The 23,208-nt window shown below is 39.6% G+C and overlaps 1 protein-coding gene across 4 annotated transcripts in view; it reads right to left on the bottom strand.

Moving 5' to 3' along the window:
- The window catches only part of STK39 (serine/threonine kinase 39), a 316,648-nt gene that overhangs the window by 71,019 nt on the left and 222,421 nt on the right, over positions 1-23,208 (bottom strand). For all 4 annotated transcript variants that reach the window (XM_035304622.3, XM_035304624.3, XM_008998770.5 and 1 more), the window contains one exon: positions 2,929-2,981. In XM_035304622.3, coding sequence (XP_035160513.1) covers positions 2,929-2,981 — 53 coding nt within the window. The remainder of the gene's footprint in view (positions 1-2,928; positions 2,982-23,208) is intronic.

Below are 23,208 nucleotides of genomic sequence, written 5' to 3'. Positions count from 1 at the left end.
TACTAAAGTTCCATATAAGATGAGCTTGTTTTAGGCTTTGTCCTTTTTGTCAGCAATAAAACACACATGTTGGCTCAGTATGGTGGCTCACATCTGTAATTCCAGTAATTTAGGAGTCCAAGGTGAGATGACTGCTTGAGCCCAGGAGTTAAGAGACCAGCCTGGACAACACAGGAGACTCTGTCTCTACAAAGGGTAAAAAATTAGCTGGGCATGGTGGCATGTACCTGTGGTCCCAGCTACTTGGAAGGCTGACTGGGAGGATCACTTGAGCCTAGGAGGTCAAGGCTACAGTGAGCTGTGATGGCGACACTCCAGCCAGGGTGACAGAGTGAAACCCTGTCTATTTGATAAAAAAGAAAAGAACAAAACAAAAACCACCTTATAAAGTCTCTTCATGATAAAATGATTCCATAATCATGGAAGTTAGGGGAGCATAATGAGAGGCTCTACTCAGAACATGATTTAGCTTTCTGAAGCAGCTAGAACATTCAGCCTCATAATCTGCATCTTCTTGGATGCTACCCAAATCTTTAGGAAAAGAAGTGTATTGAATTAAAGAGCCTAACACCTAGTAGGCATTGGGCAGATAGCAGGCAGTCATTTGCTGTATTTCTACTGACTGATCATCCGCTGAAGCATTTTCATGTGTTACCCATCATTTTGAAAATATCAATAAGATCTTAGATTTAAGTAAGGAGCTATAATCATAGAATGTAGACAAAAATGAAATAATCAAAGTCGCATTGAGCAATAGCATTAAAGCAGTACCAAAATGATTAACATTCCCAAATGATTCAAGCATACAGCATGTCCTACTGTTTTCAGGACTCCTGGGCACCAGATGAGTCATTCCAAAATGGGAAACAAGTACTGCTGGCTGGTCCAAATGGGAAATGTTCCATATCTGTGTGTGCCATTAGGCAGTCATTTTGTATGCATGTAAGTAAGATACCAGTAATAGTTTAGAACAGAAATGTGAAATAACTGTTATTTCATGTTTCATTAGTAATCTACTTTTTCTTTAAGCTGTTTAACATCGCTGGTGTCTAAAGAGGATAAATATTCATGTATTAATATCTATCTGGTTTCCATAGCATATGGGGCATACTAAACACAAAGGGCTTGTCCTCAAATGAGGAAAGAGAATATTTTATGTGTTTACATTTTATGCCATATATACGTATTCACATGTATATACAGCAAGCATAATGCATGTGGGCTGCACACAGATTTACTACAAGCAAAGTCTGGAATACAGACAGCATCAACAGTCAAGAGGTGCAGTGATACATGCACAGTGCTTCTGTTAATAATGGGCCTGTGCACTGCCACCTAGTGAAGGCTGGCTGTCATTAGACAGACAATGCTATGGGTTCTGTCTGTGCAACAGAAGCAGGAACTGGTAATCTAAATGTTGCATAGGCAGCTGCCAAAGCCAGTGCAAATGGCCCAAAATGCTGACAGGGCCACGTTACCCAAAAAAGTCCTGAGCTCATATTCACCTCTTTGTTTCCTCTTAAAATTAAAATTGATTTTCATTGCCATAGTCAATTTCAAACAATCAGATAAAAAGAAACAATCTTAAGAATCTGTTCTTTCTACTTGCTGTATCTGAAATATTTATTATATAATCACTGGATTTCATCATAGCATGGCCTGGTCAATATTTTCATATTATGACAAAACAGATAGCTTTTGACAATACTACCTGGTGCTGTACAATTTCATAAACCAACTCTAAATTGTCAAAGATGGATATCCCCAGAAAGAAACATCAATTAGGAAATCCATTAGGGCCTTATGTTGGTTCATTCATTCATTCATTGAGGCCTTAAGTCGATTGATTTATTTATTGAGACACAGTCTTGCTCTGTTTCATGAGCTGGAGTGCAGTGGCACAATCTTGCCTCACTGTACCCTCTACCTTCCAGGTTCAAGCAATTCTCTTGCCTCAGCCTCCCATGTAGCTGGGACTACAGCCATGTGCCACTATGTCCAGCTAGTTTTTGTATTTTTAGTAGAGATGGGGTTTCGCCATGTTGGCAGGCTGGTCTCAAACTCCTGGCCTCAAGTGATACCCCTGCCTCAGCCTCCCAAAGTACTGGGATTATAGGTGTGAGCCACCATGCCTGGCCTGTATATTTATTTTTAAAAGACATTTAGTATTTTAGTTTAACTCAAATATTCCATGAATCCTGACATCTTTGCATTTTCAGAATACTAGCAATCAGAGACTGGTGAGCCTATGGTCAAGTACTGCCAAGGAATATTTTGTTTGGCAGGTAGCCTTTGTAAAACAAAAAAACAAAACTGAACATGAGTGAATTTATATAGGAAATCCTCCAGTTTCCCCAAGTGCTCACCATTCACTTTAGCTTCTGTGGACAACTGAGTTCGTGTCTTCCAATAACTGCAGGTGAGTCAAAGAGTTTACTGATGGGCCAGCTACCAAGCTAGAAAGTTCTTGTACTTCAGAGTTTTCAAAATTTTAGTAAACAGTCCCCAATAGAGGCTTCATGTAATCTGCACTGAGATCACAGAAGCAAAGTATGTTACCTTTTTGTATGATCCCACTGTTTGCTGCTCAACCCTCATTAGGATTGTTGTATGCTTCTCATTACATTCATCGTCATTTCCTTTAGGGATTGCGTTGCCATAGTAATACTTATTTTCATGGTTGAGCTAATAAATCTAACATATTTGTATGTATATTGTGCTGCATGTGTCACTGAGATTCATGTAGTCAGTAGTGGTTTGATTTGGAATCCTTAGGCGTATCAAAAATCCTTCCTTCTATCTATCTCTCCTTTCCTCCTTCATTTTTAAACAAAGCAGCTTTACATAGCAAATTATAACCACATGCTTGTAACCAATTTCTGCAATGCTCTTTGAGGCAATAAAATAATAACTTCAATTAAAACTTACCTCTTCCTGGAGTAAACTCAAATCGTATGTCATTAAGTTCCTTTCTGGAGTTTCTGAAATACATAACATATAATACATTAAAGTCTAGGAAAGCAGAGTTTAATCGAATTATATGTATTCAGATTTTTACAAGATGCTACTAACATGTGAATAACATTTTACAGTTTGAGGTAACCTCCAAATATTTTGTTAACTGGAAAAGATAGTTATGACAATAATAATTTATTTAATTTGAAGAGATTTGTTTAATTTGATTGAATTTACCTTACATAAACATGCTTATATCACAAAATTCTAAAAACCAAATGCTCATTTTATAAAATCTGCACTAAACAGGAAATCTTAAATACAATTTCATAATTAAAAATTTCAGAAGACTTTAGTCTAAAATAAATGGTATCCACTGCATTTTCCATATTTTTTCTTGAAAAATAGTATTTTATAAAATTATTTTATGAGTGAAATAAACAGGAAAGATGGTCTCAGTGACAGAATTCAAGAAGTACTACACATTAAATAATGCAGCAAAACACCAAGAACAAGTTATGCACTTGTCAGCTTAAAATTTTATCTAAATTTAAAAGTTTTATATATTCAGTGGTCAATTTGCAATATTTTGCCCACTGAATATGTGAAACTTTTAGTAAATGTAAAAGCTTATATAAAACCAAAAAATATATATGTATATGCAATTTAAAAATTAAATGGCACTGGGGAGATATGAAATATATAAATATCTGAGACATAAGATTTTCATTCATATTAATTTTAAGAAATGATAAGGGGCAATGAGCTATAATTAGACTAGTTTTAAATTCTTGTAAGAACACTAAAATATTGTCTCTCTCAACAGATGCTAGAATTAAGGTTAATAAAAACATCTTAAGAAATTGCAGTAGAAGCAGGCAGAGTGGCTCATGCCTGTAATCCCAGCACTTTGGGAGGCTGAGGCAGGTGGATCACTTGAGGTTAGGAGTTCGAGACCAGCCTGGCCAACATGGTGAAACCCTAACTCTACTAAAAATATAAAAATTAGCCAGGAGTGGTGGCGGGTGCCTATAATCTCAGCTACTCAAGAGGCTAAGGAAAGAGAATTGTTGGAACCTGGGAGGCAGAGATTGAGCCAAAATCACACCACTTCACTCCAGCCTGGGTGACAGACTGAGACTCTGTCTCATTAAAAACAAACAAACAATTTCCCATAGGAAACATGAACTAGTATTAGCTCAGCCAGCGAAAGTGTCTAAGACGGAGTCAGAGATGGCCTGAATACCCATTCCCAAACATCCTCCTGAGGCGCCGGGAAATTGAGCATTCACACTCTAAAGCTCTGCCTGGTCTCTGTGAACTGTGCCCAAACCACAATGAAGCCAGTCTCTGGGCCCTTTTTGGTCCACAACCTGATCTTGGTTCTTCACATCCTACCACACTAAGAGCAAGGAAGCCCACAAGGATGCACAGGGCCTGGCACCCGCTGAAACAATGCCCTTTTCCTCAGTGTCTAGAAAGCCAGCCCAAGTCTCACAACTTTCCATAAGCAAAACAGGGAGAAATAAAGACATGCCCAAGCCCACGCCCAGACATGAGAGCCTTGGACCTGAACTTTTTCTCCCCTCAGGTGGAAAACCTGTGTTTCCTTGATGTTATCACTACTCCCCTCAGGGCTAAAATGGGACCAGGGACTGCAGCAGTTCCTGTAGCTGTGCTACTTTTAGGACCTGTGGAAATCCAAAAACTGTGAAAGTTGTGGATCCTCACCCTAAAAGAAAGTAGATACAGCAGCTCCCCTTTATCCATGATTTCACGCTCCATGGTTTCAGTTGCCCATGTCAGTACAAAATCTTTTGAGAGAGAGGGGCCACATTCACATATCCTTTGTTACACTGTATTACTGTAAGTTCTTATTTTATTATTAGTTCTTGTTGTTAATCTCTTACCGTGCCTAATTTATAAATTAAGCTTTATCATAAGTATGTATGTATTGCGAAAAACATAAGTGTGCAAAGAGGGCTCAGTACTATCTTCGATTTCAGATATCCATAGCAGTTTTGAAATGTGCCCTTGCAAAGATATGGAGGGACTACCACAAGTAACCTATGCACAAAACTATAGATAACTACAGAGGATTCAGAAATCATCTTGGACCCCAGACTAAAGAACCCTGCCCTGCTGCCTGTAGTGACTGGAGGAGGGTTTGCGTGCTGCATTGTTTCAACAGCTAAAATTTCTTCTCTTTGTTTTTTCTTTTCTTTCTCTCTCTTTTCTCTTTCTTTTTCTTTATTTCCTTTCTCTCTCTTCTCTTTTTCTTTCTTTCCTTTCTCTCTCTTCTTTCTTTTTCTTTCTTTCCTTTCTCTTTTCCTTTTCTCTCTCTCCTTTCTTCCCTTCCTTCTTTTTCTTTCTTTCTTCTCTCTCTCTTTTCTCCCTTTCTCTCTTCGTTTCTAGGTAGAGTCTTGCTCTGTCACCTGCCACCCAGGTTACAGTGCAGAAGCAAAATCTTGCCTCACTGCAACCTCTGCCTCCTGAGTTCAAGCAATTTTCCTGCCTCAGCCTCCCAAGCAGCTGGGACTACAGGTGTGTGCCACCACACCCAGCTAATTCTTTGTATTTTTAGTACAGATGGGGTTTCACCAGGTTAGCAAGGCTGGTCTTCAACTCCTGACCTGAAGTGATCCGCCTGCCTCAGCCTCCCAAAGAGCTGGGATTACAGGCATAAGCCACCACACCTGGCAAAGTTTCTTAATAAACTACCAATGTCCCCACTACACATTTACATAGTGCTTCCATATATGTCAGCAGTTCTCAAACTTTTTGGTCTTAGGATCCTTTCATATTCTTAAGAACTACTGAGGACCTCTAAAGAGTTTTTGTTTTTGTGAACCATATCTATCAAAATTTACTGTATTAGAAATTAAAACAAATAATTTTTTAAGAATGAATTTATTTGAATATGACAATAACCCATCATATGTTAATATAATTTTTTATGAAAAATTACTTTCCTTGTCAAGATAAAAACAACTCAGTGAAAAAGAGTCCACTGCTTCACATTTTTGTAAACCTCTATAATATCTGGCTTAGGATAGCGAGAATCTTACAATTGTTTCTGCAATCTGTTGCAATATCAAATGTCATAGAGACAGCCATTGAAAAATTACACTGACCATGTTTAAAGAGTGAAAAAGGCAAGTAATTTCTTGATATTATTATAAAAATGGTTTTGACCTCATGAGCTCCGTGAAGGGGTCTCAAGGACTACCAGGGTCACTGGACTACATTTTAAGTAACACTAATATATAAATGTACACACATACATATGTATGTACAGGTTTTATATATACACATATATATATATAATCTCATTTAATTCCAATAATTAACTTTTGAGATATGCAAAGAGATATTATTTGTTTTCCATTTTTTTTGACTATGTTCACTGGCTTCCCCAAGTTTACAAATTTAATGAATGACTGAGGGAATGCCAATAATTCCATACTGGAGCTACCAAATACAAACGGAAATGCTCAATTCCTTTATTTAAGAGAAAGCAGTATTATTCCCCAAGATTTTGCATGTTACCATAAAACAGTCGCCAAGCATTCATTTCCTTAATAGTCTTGGTTTTCTGTGCCATATATAAGCAATGATTCACTTCAAACTAAAGTAGTTCAATAAGAAAACAACCATGAGGACAGCAAGTATTTATAATGTGTTTTGTAATAAAATGACAGGAGGAAACAATGAGGAATTTGGTTTGATATTAATTTGTGTCACTGTTCATTTCCTCTCTTTCTTTCCATTGGTCTTATTTAAATAAATTTATTCTAGTGAGGTCATGAGAAGAGAGGTGTAGGAACTGTACCCAGAATATCATTATGCACATCCTGATGCTTCAGATATTAATAACACAAAAGTAATATCCAACACCCATAATCTCTGTCTATATCAACTGTGGTTCAAGTTATGGAGGCTGGGCAGTCAAGTCATTCTTTTATGACTCTGAACCTAAAATACTCGCCTTTGAAAAGATCATAGTGATTGATTGCGAGTAGTAGACTTGTCCCATCAAGATGAAATATGGTTGGAAAAATGCCTAATTGGAGCAAACTACTGAAGGTCATCCTTTTATAAAGAATTAATCTTTTCAGACTCATACTTAACACCTTTAATTGAAAGTACATTTACTTTAATTGATATGGCACAGGACACTCTTGATTTCAGGGAAGCTGAAAATAGGTATGATTTAAGGCCAGAAACTAAGTCTGTGCAACTTTATAGAGGAAATGATAAAAATTTGAGAGTAATAGTTTCAACACCCAGGCTGCCTTTGATAATTCTTATTAAAAATCCTTTTAATCCTAAAATAAAAATTCTTAAATTTGGTAAGGTATAATCCCTTATAGCTCATTGCACTGAAAATGCAAATGCATACAGAACTCAGGCAGGGCGTGTTTTTTTTTTTTAAGTAGGTGATACAATCATATGGTCTAAAAATTAAAAGGTACAATAGGGGATTAAATAGTCTGTGAAAATTGGCCCTCTCACTCCTGTCACCCAACTACCTGGTTGCCCTTCCCGGGGCAATCAGTGTTTTATCAATTTGGTGCATACTTCTTGAGATGTTTTATGCATGTACTAGCAAATATACATATATACTGAATACAAATGATAGCATATTATATCCATTGTTTTGTACCTTGCCTCTCTTTTAATATAATACCATCTTGGAATTTCTCTGTATTAGTTTGCAGAGTTTCCTCATTCTTTTCTTTATAACTACATAGTTTCCTTTGGGATGCTGTAGTCTTTTTTTAACCAGTTCCCATTCTATGAACAGACTGTTTCCAATTTTTCACTATTATAAACAGTGCTTCAATAAATAATATTGTTTGTATGCCATTTGGAATATATATGGGTATAAAAACAAATGTCTAGAAGTGAATTGCTTTGTCGAAGTATATATGCATTTGTAATTTGACAGATATTGTGAAATTCCCCTTCATTTAAGTTGTACCCATTTCTATTCTTAACCACCATTTGTAAGCACCATTGCAGGAATTTTGAATAAATCAGAGTGTATTAATAACCAGGGAGATGTGGGGACTGTGCCAGCTGGAAAGCTTCTTCCCCATCTAAAGGGGACAACCACTATTCAGTGCCTGCAGGTTATGGCCAGACAGGCTGTCCTCAGTGTTGCTCAATATTCAGATTTATCAAAGAAAAAAGAAATTTGAAACTTTATCTGACACTCCATAGTTTTCATTGTTGATACTTAATTTTAAAATGCCCACACTAATGTGTGGACCAGATTCAGTCTACTACCATTCATTAGTGAGGTCAAATATAAAAAATAACTCCTGCTGATAGTAATACACAAACCTATTTCTGGGGATGAAGTTTTCTGAAATGGTAAACTTCAAAGTTCTTTTTAAGGATCTACTAAAAAGAGTCATATAAATGATACACTGACCACCCACAGACTGAAGGCATGGGAGAAATTTATCATGGGAAAGAAAAATAAAGCCATCGGAACATAACTAAAAGAAAATACAATTCATAAACTTACAAACCTGATATTCATTTTTTTCCAGTTTTTGTATTTTTTTAGAGACAAGGTCTCACTCGGTTGCCCAGGTAGTACAGCGGCACACTTGCTGCTCAGTGCAGCCTTGAACTCTCAGGCTCAAGCAATCCTCCTTCATCAGCCACCTGGGTAGCTTGAACTATGGGCATGTGCCACCATACCCAGCTAATTTGTTAATTTTTTGTAGAGACAAGGGTCTCGCTAAGTTGCCAAGGCTGGTGTTGAACTCTGGGCTCAAGTGATCTCCCTACCTCAGCAATTCAAAATGCTGGGATTATGGGTGTGAGCTTTATCATGCCCTGTCTGATTTTTAAAAAATGTTTAATAGCTGATGTTTAGTACTGACAAACTTTTTTTTCTTTGCTGTGTTCATTCAACATGAGTAGCTCAGAGATACAGACTGGCATGCATCAAGTTTTTCTCCTTGTTCTTTCAATTCATCTTCAGTGATACAATGAACAATCCAACGAGGCAGCTGGCTAAGAGGCTGGTGATGCAGAACACGAGTCAATACCTATCATCCCTTCCCGGTGGTGGAGGTGCAGAAGGCAGGTGCGATTGAAGTATATATTTTACAGGATGTAGCTTTTATCTGCACTTCTTAATGTACCATGTCAGGACAATCTGACAGAGTTATTGCTCCTGGAGAGCTCCAAAGCCAAAATGCTGGCTCAGAACTATCTGCATTCTTCAGCCTCATATTACTGTCTCTCAGCCCATGCCAGCAACAGTATGAGGGCACTCACACTCTAAGACCCAGATGTGATTAAAGCAGTAGAAATCCAAAGACCACTCATTGTCAAAGAGCATCAGAAACAGTAACTGTCACTGGCATTGTGTACCCTCCACTGCAGGGATGCTCTCAAATGAGGATGAAAGGTAACTATTTCCCCAAGCTTTGAGGCTGGTAACACCACCAAGGGTCTCTGTAAGGGTGGCAGCGATAGCAGTTCCCAGACACCCAGGAGCAGCCACTCTTTCCTAAGCAGCAGAGGATTTCTCAGATAACAGCCCTCTCATTCCGCACTTTTCCCTCAATTTCCAGGTGAAGGTGCAGCTGTTAGTATCCAGGGTTTTCCAAAGGGATTCCCACACACTCAACTCCTAGACTATCTCCCACTATCAGGAGTGGGATGGAGGACTTTGAAACAGGCTGAGCCAGGAGTCAGTCAGGGCATCATTTCTATTTTTTAATTTTTATTATACTTTCGGTTCTGGTACTTGTGCAGAATGTGCAGGTTTGTTACATAGGTACACACGTGCCATGGTGGTTTGCTGTAGCTGTTAGTTCAGCTTGCCTCTTGTTCTACTCTGAGCACCGAATCAAAGTCCATCCCCGAGTCTTAGGAGCAGAAATGGACTGTGGCTCCCACAGAGCTGGGCAGATACTTCTGCACCAGGAGGTCGCCTGGGCAGGTGAGGAGACAATGTGACCTGTGCAGACGGAGGTCTGAGTTCAAAACCACAAACTACTTATTTGCCCTTCTGTAACCTGTTTCCTCAACTGTGAGAGAGGAAAATAACAATTCATAGCTGCTGTCATTTGAATGTTTCCCCCAAAAAGCATGTGTTGGAAACTTCATCCCTGATGCGACTGTGTAGGGAGGTAGGGCCTAATGGGAGGTGTTTAGGTCATGAGGGCACCATCTTCACCAGTGGATTAATGCCAATTCTAAAAGTGCTTGAGGCTGTAAGTTTAATCTTTTGCTCTCTCTCAGCTTCTCTTTGCTCTTCGGCCATGGGATGACACAGCAAGACCCTAAGATGGTACAGCCCTTCAACCTTACACTTCCCAGCCTCCAGGACCATGAGCCAATACATATCTGGTCATTATATATTGCCCGGCCTGTGGTATTTTGTTATAGCAGCACAGAATGGACTAAGACAACAGCATTTCCTATCTTCTTGGACACACTTGATGTTTTACATATGTTATCTCATTCCAAACTCAAAGCAACTCTTAAAGCAAGAACTGCTCTTATCCTCTATTATTTTAGAGACAAGGAAACTGAGGCTTAGAAAGGATAAAGAATATCTCCAAAATCAGTCTAAACAATGGAGTTGAACTGAAGCTGGAACTTTAAAAATGTTACCTGTCATCTTCACCAGTGCACATCCCTTACCCCCTACTGGGTGCACAGATAGCATCTGTTGAATAGATGAATGAATGCAGAGCTTACAAGTCCGGCTTTTAGGAAGTGCCTCTCCCTGGCTTCTGTGACACCACCTTCTTCCAGTCTCCTCCAGTTCCTCAGCTGCCCTCTCTCTGTGTGCTCCAAACACTCCTCTACCTCTGTATGGCTGTCTCTTCAATGTTAATGTTCCATCCTTCACTATTTCCCCTTCTCATTTTCTCCTTTGATGATTAATTCCAATCCATAACTCAATCTCAGGTACTGCCCCATCTCTCAATGCAGCATCTAAAAAGACACCAAAAGGCACAGCATCTCCAAAATGGAATGTATCACTTTTTCTCTCATGCATTTCCCTTCCTTGGCTCCTTATGACAGTAAATGATGGTGATGGTCCACTATCAAGAACTGTGTGTTATACCTCTGTAAGTGTTCTCATATCATCCATTTCTCTCACATTTCACTGCTACTGACCAAGGTCAGGCCACCATCATTTACCACAGATGAGAAGAAATGATTGAAAAAGTATTTCACACACACTCACATATACGCATGTATACACAGCTCTTGCTAAAGCTAAAGACATACAGCAGAAGGAAAAAGGGCTGTAAAAGATTGAGGCTGTTCAGGGAATAATCCTTGGTGGACAAATGTGCAGCCCTGAGGGAAAACTGCTGTACTGAATGAGACATGAAAAGTGGAGCCAGTATGAGGATACACTGAAGGAACCTACAACCAAAGGCCAGAAACAAAAGAGCCACAAAGAGAAAGCTGAAGCTTCCTGTGGCCAGGCTGAAGGCTGCTCTGAAGCCTGGTGCTACTGCTCATCCCAGGGCCTCCCTACGGCAGAATCTTTGCATCATGGCTAGAGATTATACCGGGAATTGAAGACTGGTCAGCTGAGCCCAATCTGGAGTCAATCCACATAGCAGCAACGGCGTTCAGTAAACCACTGTCCCCTCCAACATTCAGTTTCCTCTGCAGTAAAAAGGGGAAATAACATTTCCCTCACAGATTTAACAAGTGGGTGAAAACACTGTCTGAACCCTGTGCTACTGCTATAAGCCATTATTAGGCCTTATATTTTGAGGCACATAGAAACAGGGGAGAAAAGTCATAGTTCCAGTTCTTAGTGAGTTTATGATCTTTGCAGAATGATGGTCAGTCTATGTAAACTACAGGGAAAAATACAACCTAAGTTAAGTGCATAAAACATAGTAGTAGCAAAGGAAATCTTGAACTAATTCAGAGAAAGGTATATTCCCCTCTCTTGGCTCTCACTCTCATCCATCCTTCACACTCCTGTCAAATTAATCTTCCTCTGAGGTAAAGGTCCAATCACAGAATCATATAAATTTACAACTGAAAGAGGCCTTAGAGGTCACCTAATCCATTTCTCTGATTCCTTAGGTGAAGAAACTGAAGCCAAGGAGATTAAGTGGCTTGCCTAAGATAACACAGCTGGTTAATTCATGCCACTCTCCGTAAATCATTATTGATCACCTACTAGGTGCCAGGTCTGTGGCAGGAGCCACTAATGGCAGAAATGACAACAGAACCTGGGACTCAGGACCCCTAAACCACTGCTCTTTATTCTAGATTGGTGGCTCTCAAACTGCAGGCAGGGTAAGAGGAGGTGCAGTCTCTAAAAGGAAGCTTTTTCCCCCAATTATACCCCCCCACCCAGTTAAGAATTGCTGCATGCAGTGAGACACATTATAGGTGGGAAAGTGTTTTCCATGACTGATATGATGGCAGAAATTAAAATTTATATAATCAGCTCTGTAGTCAGTATGACAGAATGTTACCATTTAACACATTCTAGGTCAGAGACAGTGGCTCACGCCTATAATCCCAGCACTTTGGGAAGCTGAGGAGGGAAGATCACTTGAGCCCAGGAGTTTGAGACCAGCCTGGGACACATAGGGAGATGTGGTTTCTACACACACACACACACACACACACACACACGCGCGCGCGCATAAGCACAAAATTCTAGATGGTAGATACATGGGTATTGATTACTCTTTGCACATTCCTGTATGTTGAAATGCTTTTTATAATTTTTGAAAGTATTATATGCTGTAGGAAAAAAGAACAACTAAGTTTGTTGAGATTGGAGGGTGGGTAAGGTAGGGAAAGGAAACAGTTTGTGCCCTCTATCTGTGGCTCTAAAGGTTGAGAACCACTACTGAACTTATCGGTACTGTGACTCACAGCCTCGCCTGAAACTGAAGCTCTCCTGGACATGTGTGTCTCCATCTACTACGGGCCATAGGCTCCAGGGGTGTGAGAATAAGAACCTAACCACATACTTTCCCCTCCCCTCCAAACCCTTGCCCTTACATTTGACTTGCTGCAAAAGTGTGTTTTGAATCAGTGAGTCTTCTAAAAAGTGAAAATTCCTTTTAGCCTGCTCCTCCACACACGCAGAAACAGGCTATTGGCCTAGAAAATGTAGTCAGGAGCATCCGGAATTCTAGCCTACATGAAGCCACGCAGCATCACACAGCCCCAAATCAATGTCAAAGAGATCAGAAAGTCACACTGTCCCTTTAACAACAAAAGCAGTGACTAAGTGATACATACACATGCATGCACACGTGTGTGCACGCTTGCACACACATACACAAACACACACAAGGTTTTCTTCAAACAAGATATCTACATATTTTAAAGAATTCCGCCTCATACACTGGTTGTCTGCAGGTTCTTCTGCAATTGAAACCACAGGCTTGGGACTCTGATACTTCCCGCTGGCTACCTAACAGCCTGACGGACCCTTCTAGATTTGCAGCCCACAGGGAGCAAACAGTCTGGCTGCACCGGATTTCACACAGCCGCCATCAACATGAGAGGTGCACACATAAGCCTTTCATGTAGAGATTTCTGATACTCAGTCCAGGGCTGACACATGAATAAACTGCATGCAAAAATATGAACAACAGACATTTTTCCTTGCTACACAAAAACAGTTTTCATCTAGAAGTAATCCAAACTAAGTTAAGGAGATTTTCTTTGACAGAATCCTCTGGAAAATCTCCATGCCTGCCAGGTGAAGGACCGGGCTGTTTCCTCTCCCCAACCCTACCTACTCTTCAACCTAAACAACCATGGTGGATTCTTTTATCCTCTATTATATAATAGTTTCAAAAATTATGAAAAACATTTCAGCATGCAGGAACATGCAAAGAGTAATAAAATGAATACACATGTGCTTACCATCCAGAATTTTTTAAATGGTAATATTTTGTCATATTTACTTCGGATCTGAATACATAAAATTTTAATAATGTTTCGCGTACACAGCACAAAGTCACTTGTGTTACATCCCAGCTGTGGTAAACCAGGAGAGACCAGATCACTGTGTAAGGGTGCTGCTTCCTGTCAAGATTATGGAAGTATATTGTCATGTGTAGCAAGTAGTCCTTTTCAGCACTGAGGATGTCTGGTGAATATATTTATTGAACTTTTTTCACCTATGGTGCAAATGGGAAAAGGAATAATCATATAAAAACTAAATTCGTGTAAATGGCAGGTAAGAGCAGAAACATGATAGTCTGGTCAAAGTTTACACTTTCATAGCAGGAAAAAATATAAATCATGCTTACAATGTAAAGGTCTCCGTAGATCACTGTTTTTTTTTTTTTAATTAACTGATTTAGAACCAACCTTCATTAACATTATTTGTGCCTAAAAGTTTAGGGTGTGGTGGGTTTTACTGCAGAAAACTCACAGACTCATCATTGTTTCTGTGACGTATACTTCTCTCCCATGCATGAGGCTCCCAAACCAACATGCTCAGTCCTTTATAACAGGAATGTAAAGGCATCTGTAAGACACGAACCTAATATGTGTCCATTTGGGACCTAGACATCATGTCTTACTAGGTGTATTTATACCAACTGAACAGTATATGGTGAGGTGGGTGGAGCTGTATGCATTGGTACATTCTGAGATAAATGCATTTTTAAGACAATAGAAGTTTATATCTTTAAGGCACAAACTGTTACAAACTCTAACTATCAGCGACAATTATGGTTTTTGGCAACTAGTTATTTGGTTTAATTCTTGCAAGGAGGATGTTAAATAGTTTCAAAATTAAACTAAATATATAACTGAACATTTTGCTATTAAAAATAACAAATTAATGAAAGGGAATGCAGAAAGAGACATTAGTACATACTTGAGATGCCAGTTACTTCAACTGAGCACTGGATTTAGCTTTATTTGCCTGTAACTAAGGCAAAAAGGGAAACTGTTACATAGTATAGTTTTATTATGGAAGCCCCTTTATAAGGGATAAGGGATACTGAGTAATGCCTTCAACTCTATGTGACAAAAGACAGAAACTTTTTTCATATAAATGTCTTCAACCATATGGTACAAAAGATGAAAGTTTTTTTTATCCCAGGTGCTGAAGGCACAATATTAAATCTTGCCTGAGTGATGGCATTTCTGCTGGGAGCTGAAATAATACATTGGGAAGTACATTGTTTACTGATGATTTACCTCAACAGAGGGAGCTCAAGGAACCTGCAGAAATGAATGGCCTATACAGATTTCTTCCTGAGGCCCCAAAAGCGTCTTTGTCAAATGCTACAAAGGGTGATTTCATGACTGCTTTCTCTAATGAGTATTTGAAGGGGTCTGAAAGTCTATGTACTGATTAGACATAGATCTTTCTCCTTAGTGAAACCATCTTTAGAAAGCGGAAGTAACACTTTGTCATGAACATTTAGGAGTCTAGCTTATGTCCTCTCTTGGAAAGCTAGCAGCTAACACCTAAGACAGTGGGATGCAGGGTGTAGCAAATTCCAGAGGAATCTCTGTGTCTGGCCAACACCTTGGACATGTACTCAGCTAATCTCCCAATTTTGTTGCTGCAGATTAGGAAAGAAACAATTTTTTTTTTTTGCTTAAATGTTTTAAAGAGGGTGTGTGTGACTAATCAAGTGAGTTAGCCATAGAGAACCTGCATATAATTCAAAAAAATATAAAGTGAGCAGACAATACATTCTTTGAACTTTAGCCAGGAAATCACAGAAATAGAAAGGAGCATAATTTTCCTAGTCCTGTAATTTTACTATTAATGTATATGTATAATCAAATCCAGGGGAAATTACATTAAAAATTAGCCAATATAAAAGGAAAATGATCACTGATCAGAGAAAAAAACTGTGAAGGACTAATTAGTAAGAAGTGTTAATGCCAGTGTCCTCCAGGGTAGAAATGTAAGCAGAATCCCCCAGACTTTTCCACAGGTGGTATCGTAAGATAATTAAATTTAATGATGAGTGAGATGGAGCAAGTATTTCCCCTTTTGATCCACTTAAGGTAAACGGCCTGTATGTAGTAACTGCATTTGCAGTCTAGGATGACTGACCCTTGGGCAAAGCCATTATAAATCCTCAAGTTGGACTTTTCTGAAATTACTTCAGCAAATGACTATTTATAAAATATATAGTTGCACAGAAAATAACATTGTTTCTAGGCATTTGCTAGGTTGCTAATATATATCTGAAGGAAACATCCACGCAGGAGAATACATCAGGGCACACTTGCCAGGAGACTGGATGAGGACAGGACTTTTCATGCAGAATGTCTAAACACACCAAAAATCCAAAGATTCTCTCAGGGCAAAAAAAAAAAAAAAAAAAAAATGCATCTGCTTGTTTTCAGAGGTTGGGGTTATGTGGTTCTCCAATGACTAACACTCAGGACTGAAACTCCTCTGGCCTGCCCTGGAAAAGAGCAAGGTGGGTGCCTGAGAGCTGAGAGCAGAGCTTGGAAAGCCCCTTCTAGGGTAACATCTCCACGAAGGGGAAGGGTACCAGAAGGGATATGATTTGCATGATAGGATTTAAAGAGAAGACAAATACCTGAGACTGTTTCCAGGTCAGCTTTGACAAAATCGATTTTCTTTTTAAATCTGAAGATTCCCTCAAGTGAGACAAGGGAAATCTGAAGCTCAGCCTTATCTGTTTCCCAAGGCGCTCTGTCTTAAGCCCCACCACTGTTCTGCCTGCACGACTCTCATTAACACAGAGAGGCCCTGAGAAGTGGCCACCACATGAAGCCTTTTCCCTTATCATTTGTTATGGGTGGAACGCACAGTTCAGATTCATGTGGAAAGCCTAACAGTCAGTACCTCAGAATGCGACTGTATTTGGGGACAGGGTCTTTATAGAGGTAATTAAAGTTAAGTGAGATCATTAGGGTAGGCCCTAATCCAATAAGAAGAGATTAGGATACAGACATGTGCCCGCACAGAGGAAAGACCATGTGGGACCAAGAGACTTCAGGAGAAACTAAACCTTTAGACACCTTCATCTTAGATTTCTAGGCACCAGAACTATGAGAAAATAAAGTCCTATTGTTTGATAGACCCAGTTTGTGGTTCTTTGTTAAGACAGTCCTAGCAAACTAATATACTATCTGATTCTGACAACTATTTAAAAGTCAACATATGTCCTTTTGGTAAAAATTAAATTTGCTCTCAGCCTCTGGAGCACTAACTTATAACACTCCTTACAATGGTGTAGGAAGAAACCATCCCTTCAACAGTTCCAAATAAAGTAAATAAAATGACATCAATCACTTGGCATAGATATCAGCCATCCTAATTGGAAATTTCCAAGCACCTGAAGTTTGCCCAAAGTGGAAAAATCCTTCGGCTTATTCATGAAGTACAGTCTTCAATGATGCAATGTCAACTCCACCAGGAAGGACAAATCTAAGGACAAGACTTAAAAACAGATGGATACGTTATCTAATCTTATTTCAAATGCTCAAAACACTTTTTCCCAGTGTTTAAATACATGCCATGCGACTGTCAAATAATAAAGTTGATTTTTGTTTATGAGTCATGGGATCTGTATAAGAACCATAACTCACATTTTGATGATTTGAAAAACTCGTTCTTTGAGAATGTTGAATAAGCAACTCCCAGGGGTGTCACTGTACCACCAAGTTAAGGACTTAACAAGACTGTGGGGGTAATATGTTTTCCGTACCTAAGAATAACTAATGAAAAAGATACACCCAACAATTTCCTTCATAATGGTTTCTTCAGTGACTGATCTCTACCTAAACTGTTGATTTCTGACCAGTTTTTAAGACTAACTTATCTTTCTTGGCCTCTTGACTTAAGTGAAAATTTAATAAAGGATGTCAGGCTAGATAAAGAAGAGTTCTCACTCTTCAGAAGTGTATATATAGTGCGTCCTGCAAACAACTCGCTATTTGCCTCTTCACAGTAACGTGACAGATGTGCTTTTAAGAAAGAAGGTACAAAAAACAAAACAAAAACCTAAGAAACAGTGCCCCTGGGACTGGAGAGATGAAAGAAGCTCTGAAGGAAAAGATAAGAGGGCCCTTTCCCTGACGGGTAACATACAGGAGAGCTTTCCCCTATGTCTGAGGCAAAATCAAATAACCATTGATTCTTTGTCAACTTTAATTTAAGAGAATTATTTGATGTAAGAAAAAGCCGGGTTGCTGAATGTTCATTTGAAAAATAAAGGGATGGTAAAGGTGAACAATTATAAACCTTCCAGTAAATACACAGAATTCTAGAGATAGGTCAGAGGAGGTAAGATGTTGGGTAGTCTCTCTTCCCTAAAGAGCCTGGCATAGGGTGTACCAACGTAAGTACATTCCTAATAAATATTCATAAAGTTGAACTGAATCAAGGGATATAACAGTCCTCCTTACCTGCTGCATGGCAGAATATTAAATGTAAGCATACTTGACAACGTTTCTAGGTATGGAAGTCAGCAACCCTTAATAAATATCCAAGTAACACCAGCAAAAAAAAAGTTTCTGAGAGCATTTAAGGTGCTTTGCAGGTCAGAGCTATGCTCAATGGGGAACTGTCACATTAGGAAGAAATCTAAGAAAGGTAAAGGGTTCTGTTACGTTGAAGAGACTTCTGGTTAAGAAAGTATTCTTCATAGCAGTGAGTTAACATTTGGGATGGTGGGTTCAGTTCAGACAAGACTCACTATAGTGAAGCTGTGATCTGTCTGGACTTAGTATTTGTAGCAGAGCTCTGGGTGGCTACAAAAGCTTTACACTTATGACTAAAATGCTTTTCCTGAGCACTGAGCTTCAGGCTGTTCTAATGTGTATGATCACTTATTTTATCTGAACAGAGAGGGCAGAGGAACATAACTCCATGTAACAGCTTCTTTTTTGCCTCCTTTCCTATCATTTCATGAAAAAAATAGTTGGTTCTAAGAGAGGTCAAAGGAGAGCAAAAAGTATACTTGGTTGCTTAGACACACTCAGCCTTCCCACCTTGGTTTCTGGAGATAACATTCTGGAGTTGAAACGTGGATTGTAACGTTGACAAGCTATGAGACCTTGGGGCAATTTACTTAACTTTCCAAGTCTTTGTCTCTTCATCTGTAAAGTAAGGTAGTGAAAGGAACTACTTCATGGCATAATTAAGAGGAGGAGGCATGGATAGTGCCTTCCACAGGCACACAGTGAGTGTTAGTGAAAAAACATCAACAATACATATAATCTTTAGGTGCTGTGTTCTCCAAGTCCCATCTTAGTCCCTGCCCTGAGATCTTTTCTTTCTCATCCCTTCACATATCCTAAGCAAGAGTGTGGGTATCAAATCCTCCACTGACTTCTACAGCAGCTTCTAGCCATAAACCCAACATACATAACAAGATTCAAGGGAGGCAGGCCCCTGCATGTCCTCAAGTGGCCCAGCTTTGCTTGAGTAAACAGTCCCTGATCACGTGGAGGTAGATACTTATACTCTGGCTTGGCGTTTGAAACAAAAAGACTGGCCACTTGGGATTGACTTACCTTGATAATTGTCAGGGAGTGAAATAAGTCCATGAGAATCTGAGAATGTTTCTGATAATCCATCTTATAATCCTTTCCCTTATAAATAAATTTAAAGTCTTGGCTTTGTTTGGTCAAATCAAAGAGCCTAGTTTATGTGAAGTTAGAAGATACAGCAGAAGACTGAAACATGCTTAAGGTATGTGACTCTGTCTATCAAATTGGAGGAAGTCTCTGAAAAAAAAAAAAAAAAGGATGGAAGAAAAGCACCCATTTCAGTGGTGGCTGGACAGCATTTCTGGTAACTCTTTTCCTCTGCACCAGAAGACAGAGCACACATAGCACTGATGTTACACACTCTCCACCATTCAGGAACTCACTGGACTGATGGATACCTGAACGACAGTGCTCCAAATGCAGGGTGCTATTTAATTGTGGCTCTCATCATCGCTCAGATGATGACTGATCACTCAGAAATGCTCTCGGCGACAGTGACAGCATGGAGCATTATGAAGATGGCACTTCCAGGTTTGGTATTCTGAACATTAAAAACCAGTTTGGCTCACCAAATGAGCAGCGGATGCCATGCTAATTATATAACTTCTTAGAGCACTAATAGGATTTCCCACTGAGCCAACTGGGAAAAAGAAACCACAATACTCATTTTTTATCTGCATCTCAGCATAGTGACCTCCTTCACCCTGTTGATGTGGTCATTAATAAAACATTTAAAAATGACCTGAACAGAGAAGTGAAAAGGCTTTTTACAAAACAGAGCTTGGATCTGGCTGCCAAACAGCCATGTATTTGAAAGACTTGGAACCTGTATCAAAGTTGGTCATTAATGATTTGAAGTTGGCCTGGGAACCTCCTGTATCCAGAAGGGTTGTTCATGCTTTTGACAGGTTATGAATGAAAAAAGATTTCTGCCTTTGAGGGGTTTTAAAAGATGGAAATAAGGATACTTATGATGGTGCTTTTCCTTTGCAAGATGGGACATAAAAGATGATTCGATTTCACTTCAGTACCTGACGGGTCATCACTAACATGCTCGCTTACAAGTTCCTTTCAATTTTAGAATAATAATTTAAAACAAATATATAGCTACTATTTCAATTCTAAAATATCCCAAAGGGTAGTCAGTAAAGGCAAATCAAATAATTTTTATCTTCTTTTAGTTTTTCCTTCCCTTTCTCTAAAAAAGTTAACATAAATTTTAAAAATACATAAACTATACCTTTTTAAACTTCAGCAGAATATCTAATGGTACATTTAATTAGGCAGACATGATGAAGTCTATCTTGGAAGTAAGACGTGTTACAGTGATGGGTGAGTTTAAAATGAAGTAAGAAGAAAAACCATTCAGCTCAGACAAATACAGGGCAAATACTTAGCAGAAGGCAATGTGCTAGACTCTGAAAGAGAGATCATGTAGAAACGAAGGACTGTGCTGACTGTGCTCAGTAAGCTTATGATCAGTCACGGCATTCAGAGTTGGAAAGAAACTTTGTGGTTGAGCAGACTAAGGTGAGCAAAGATATCTAATGTGCTGTCTGTCCTTAAGATAATTCTCATCTCAGTCCTTGAAACCATGAACATCTCTTTCTTTACCTACAAAATCCTTACCGCTTCACACCCTGCACTCACCTTCTTCAGCACCCTTTCCTTGGACATAACACATTGTAAGCACAAAGGAACTGCTTATACTATAAAGCAAGCAGTAACAGAACCAATATCCTTCCTGGGCTTTGCATTTCCTAAAATTAATGGGCAAATAAATGTGTAACACAGTGAATATTCCAGTCTGTCAGAAGTGGAGGGGAGGGAAATGACTGAGGATTTTCAATGTTATTTTGCAGATTTCTTCCATTAAGTCAGACTGGTCAGCTTTACCAAAGAACAATGTATAATTCGAAATATTTTTTTCTGGGATTAGCCCAAATCAGTGTGGCTACTTTACCATTACCAAAACCACAATACTGTGAGTCCATACAGGAAAAAAAAAAAACTTGCTGCCATGGTTGAAAGTTGAGAAAGCTGGTGAAGAAGGTTCAGGCAGGAGGATCCAAGATGGCCGAACACAAACAACTCCAGAGTGCAGTTCCCACCAAGAACAACGCAAAGGGTGAGTGCTCACTGCATTTCCAAACAGGTTTTCACTGCCCAAAGACTAAAAGATTCCCAGGCCAAAAAGGGCCACAAGTTTTCAGTATGGCTGGTGTCATGGGTTGGCACACAGAAACTCACACATATCCGGGTAGCCACTTCAACGGTGCCTGGAACGCTTGGGAGACAGAGCCACCCATTTAACTGAAAGGGAAGGGGCTGAGACAGGGAGCCGGGCAATCTGGCTCAGCGGGTACCACCCCCACAAAACAAGCAATCTGAAATGCTCTGGATTGACAGTTTCACAGCAAGTACAGCTGGACATGCAATGGTCCAGCTCAGTTGGGGGAAGGACATCCACCAATACCAAGGCAGTTCGCACAGCTGCTGAGCAGAGCCTGTGGCAGCTCAGCAACACCTCTACTGGCAGACTGTGACTAGACTACTCCATGTGGGGTAGTGCATCTCTGAAATAAGGCAGCAGCACGTCAGGAATGTAAATATAAAGCCAACCTTCCTGGTCAGAGCACCTGGAAAAAGAGGCAGTTATGAGTTCCGCTGCAGCAGACTTAAAGGTACCTGCCCAACAGCTCTGCACAGAACAACAGAGCTCCCAGCACAGCACTGGAGCTCTAAGGGACAGAGTGTCTCCTTAAGCAGCTCCCCGACCCCCGTATACCCAAAGAAACACCTTATAAAGGAGAGCTCAGGCCAACATTTGGCAGGTACCCTTCTGGGATGAAGATAACAGAAGGAGAAACTGGTAGCAACCCTTACTGTTCTGCAGCCCCTGTGGGTGATCTCCAGGCAAGGAGGGTCTGGAGTGAACCTCCAGCAGTCGGGCAGTAGAGGGGCCTGACTGTTAGAATGAAAACTAAGAAACAGAAAGAAATAGCTTCAACATCAACAAAAAGGATGACTACTCAGAGACCCCATCCAAAAGCCACCAATTACAAAGACCACAGGTAGATAAAGCCACTAAGATGGGAAGCAACCAGCACAAAAAGGATGAAAACACCAAAAACCAGAATGTCTCTCCTCCTCCAAGGGATAACAAATCCTCACCAGCTAGGGATCAAAGATGGATGGAGAATGAATCTGATGAATTGACAGAAACAAGCTTCAGAAGGTGGGTAATAACAAACGTCTCTGAGCTAAAAGAACATGTGCTAACCCAATGCAAAGAAACTAAGAACCTAGAAAAAAGGTTAGATGAGATGCTACCGAGAATAAACAGCTTAGAGAATATAAACGACTTGATGGAGCTGAAAAACACAGCATAAGAACTTCGTGAAGCATACACAAGTTTCAGTAGCTGAATCAACCAAGCAGAAGGATATCAGACACTGCTAAGATCAACTCAATGCAATAAAACAAGAAGGCAAGAATAGAGAAAAAAGAGTGAAAAAAAATGAACAAAGCCTCCAAGAAATATGGGATTGTGTGAAAAGACCTAATCTACACTTGATAAGTATATCTGAATGTGACAGAGAGAATGAATCCAAGCTGGAAAAAACTCTTCAGGATGTTATCCAGGAGAACTTCCCAACCTAGCAAGCCAGGCCACCATACAGGTCCAGGAAAGACAGTAAACACCACAAAGATATTCCTTAAGAAGAATAACCCCAAGGCACATAATCATCAGATTCACCAGGG

Source organism: Callithrix jacchus, chromosome 6 (assembly GCF_049354715.1).
Source record: "Callithrix jacchus isolate 240 chromosome 6, calJac240_pri, whole genome shotgun sequence".
Classification (NCBI taxonomy): domain Eukaryota; kingdom Metazoa; phylum Chordata; class Mammalia; order Primates; family Cebidae; genus Callithrix; species Callithrix jacchus.
This window is presented reverse-complemented; position numbering and strand designations above follow the sequence as displayed.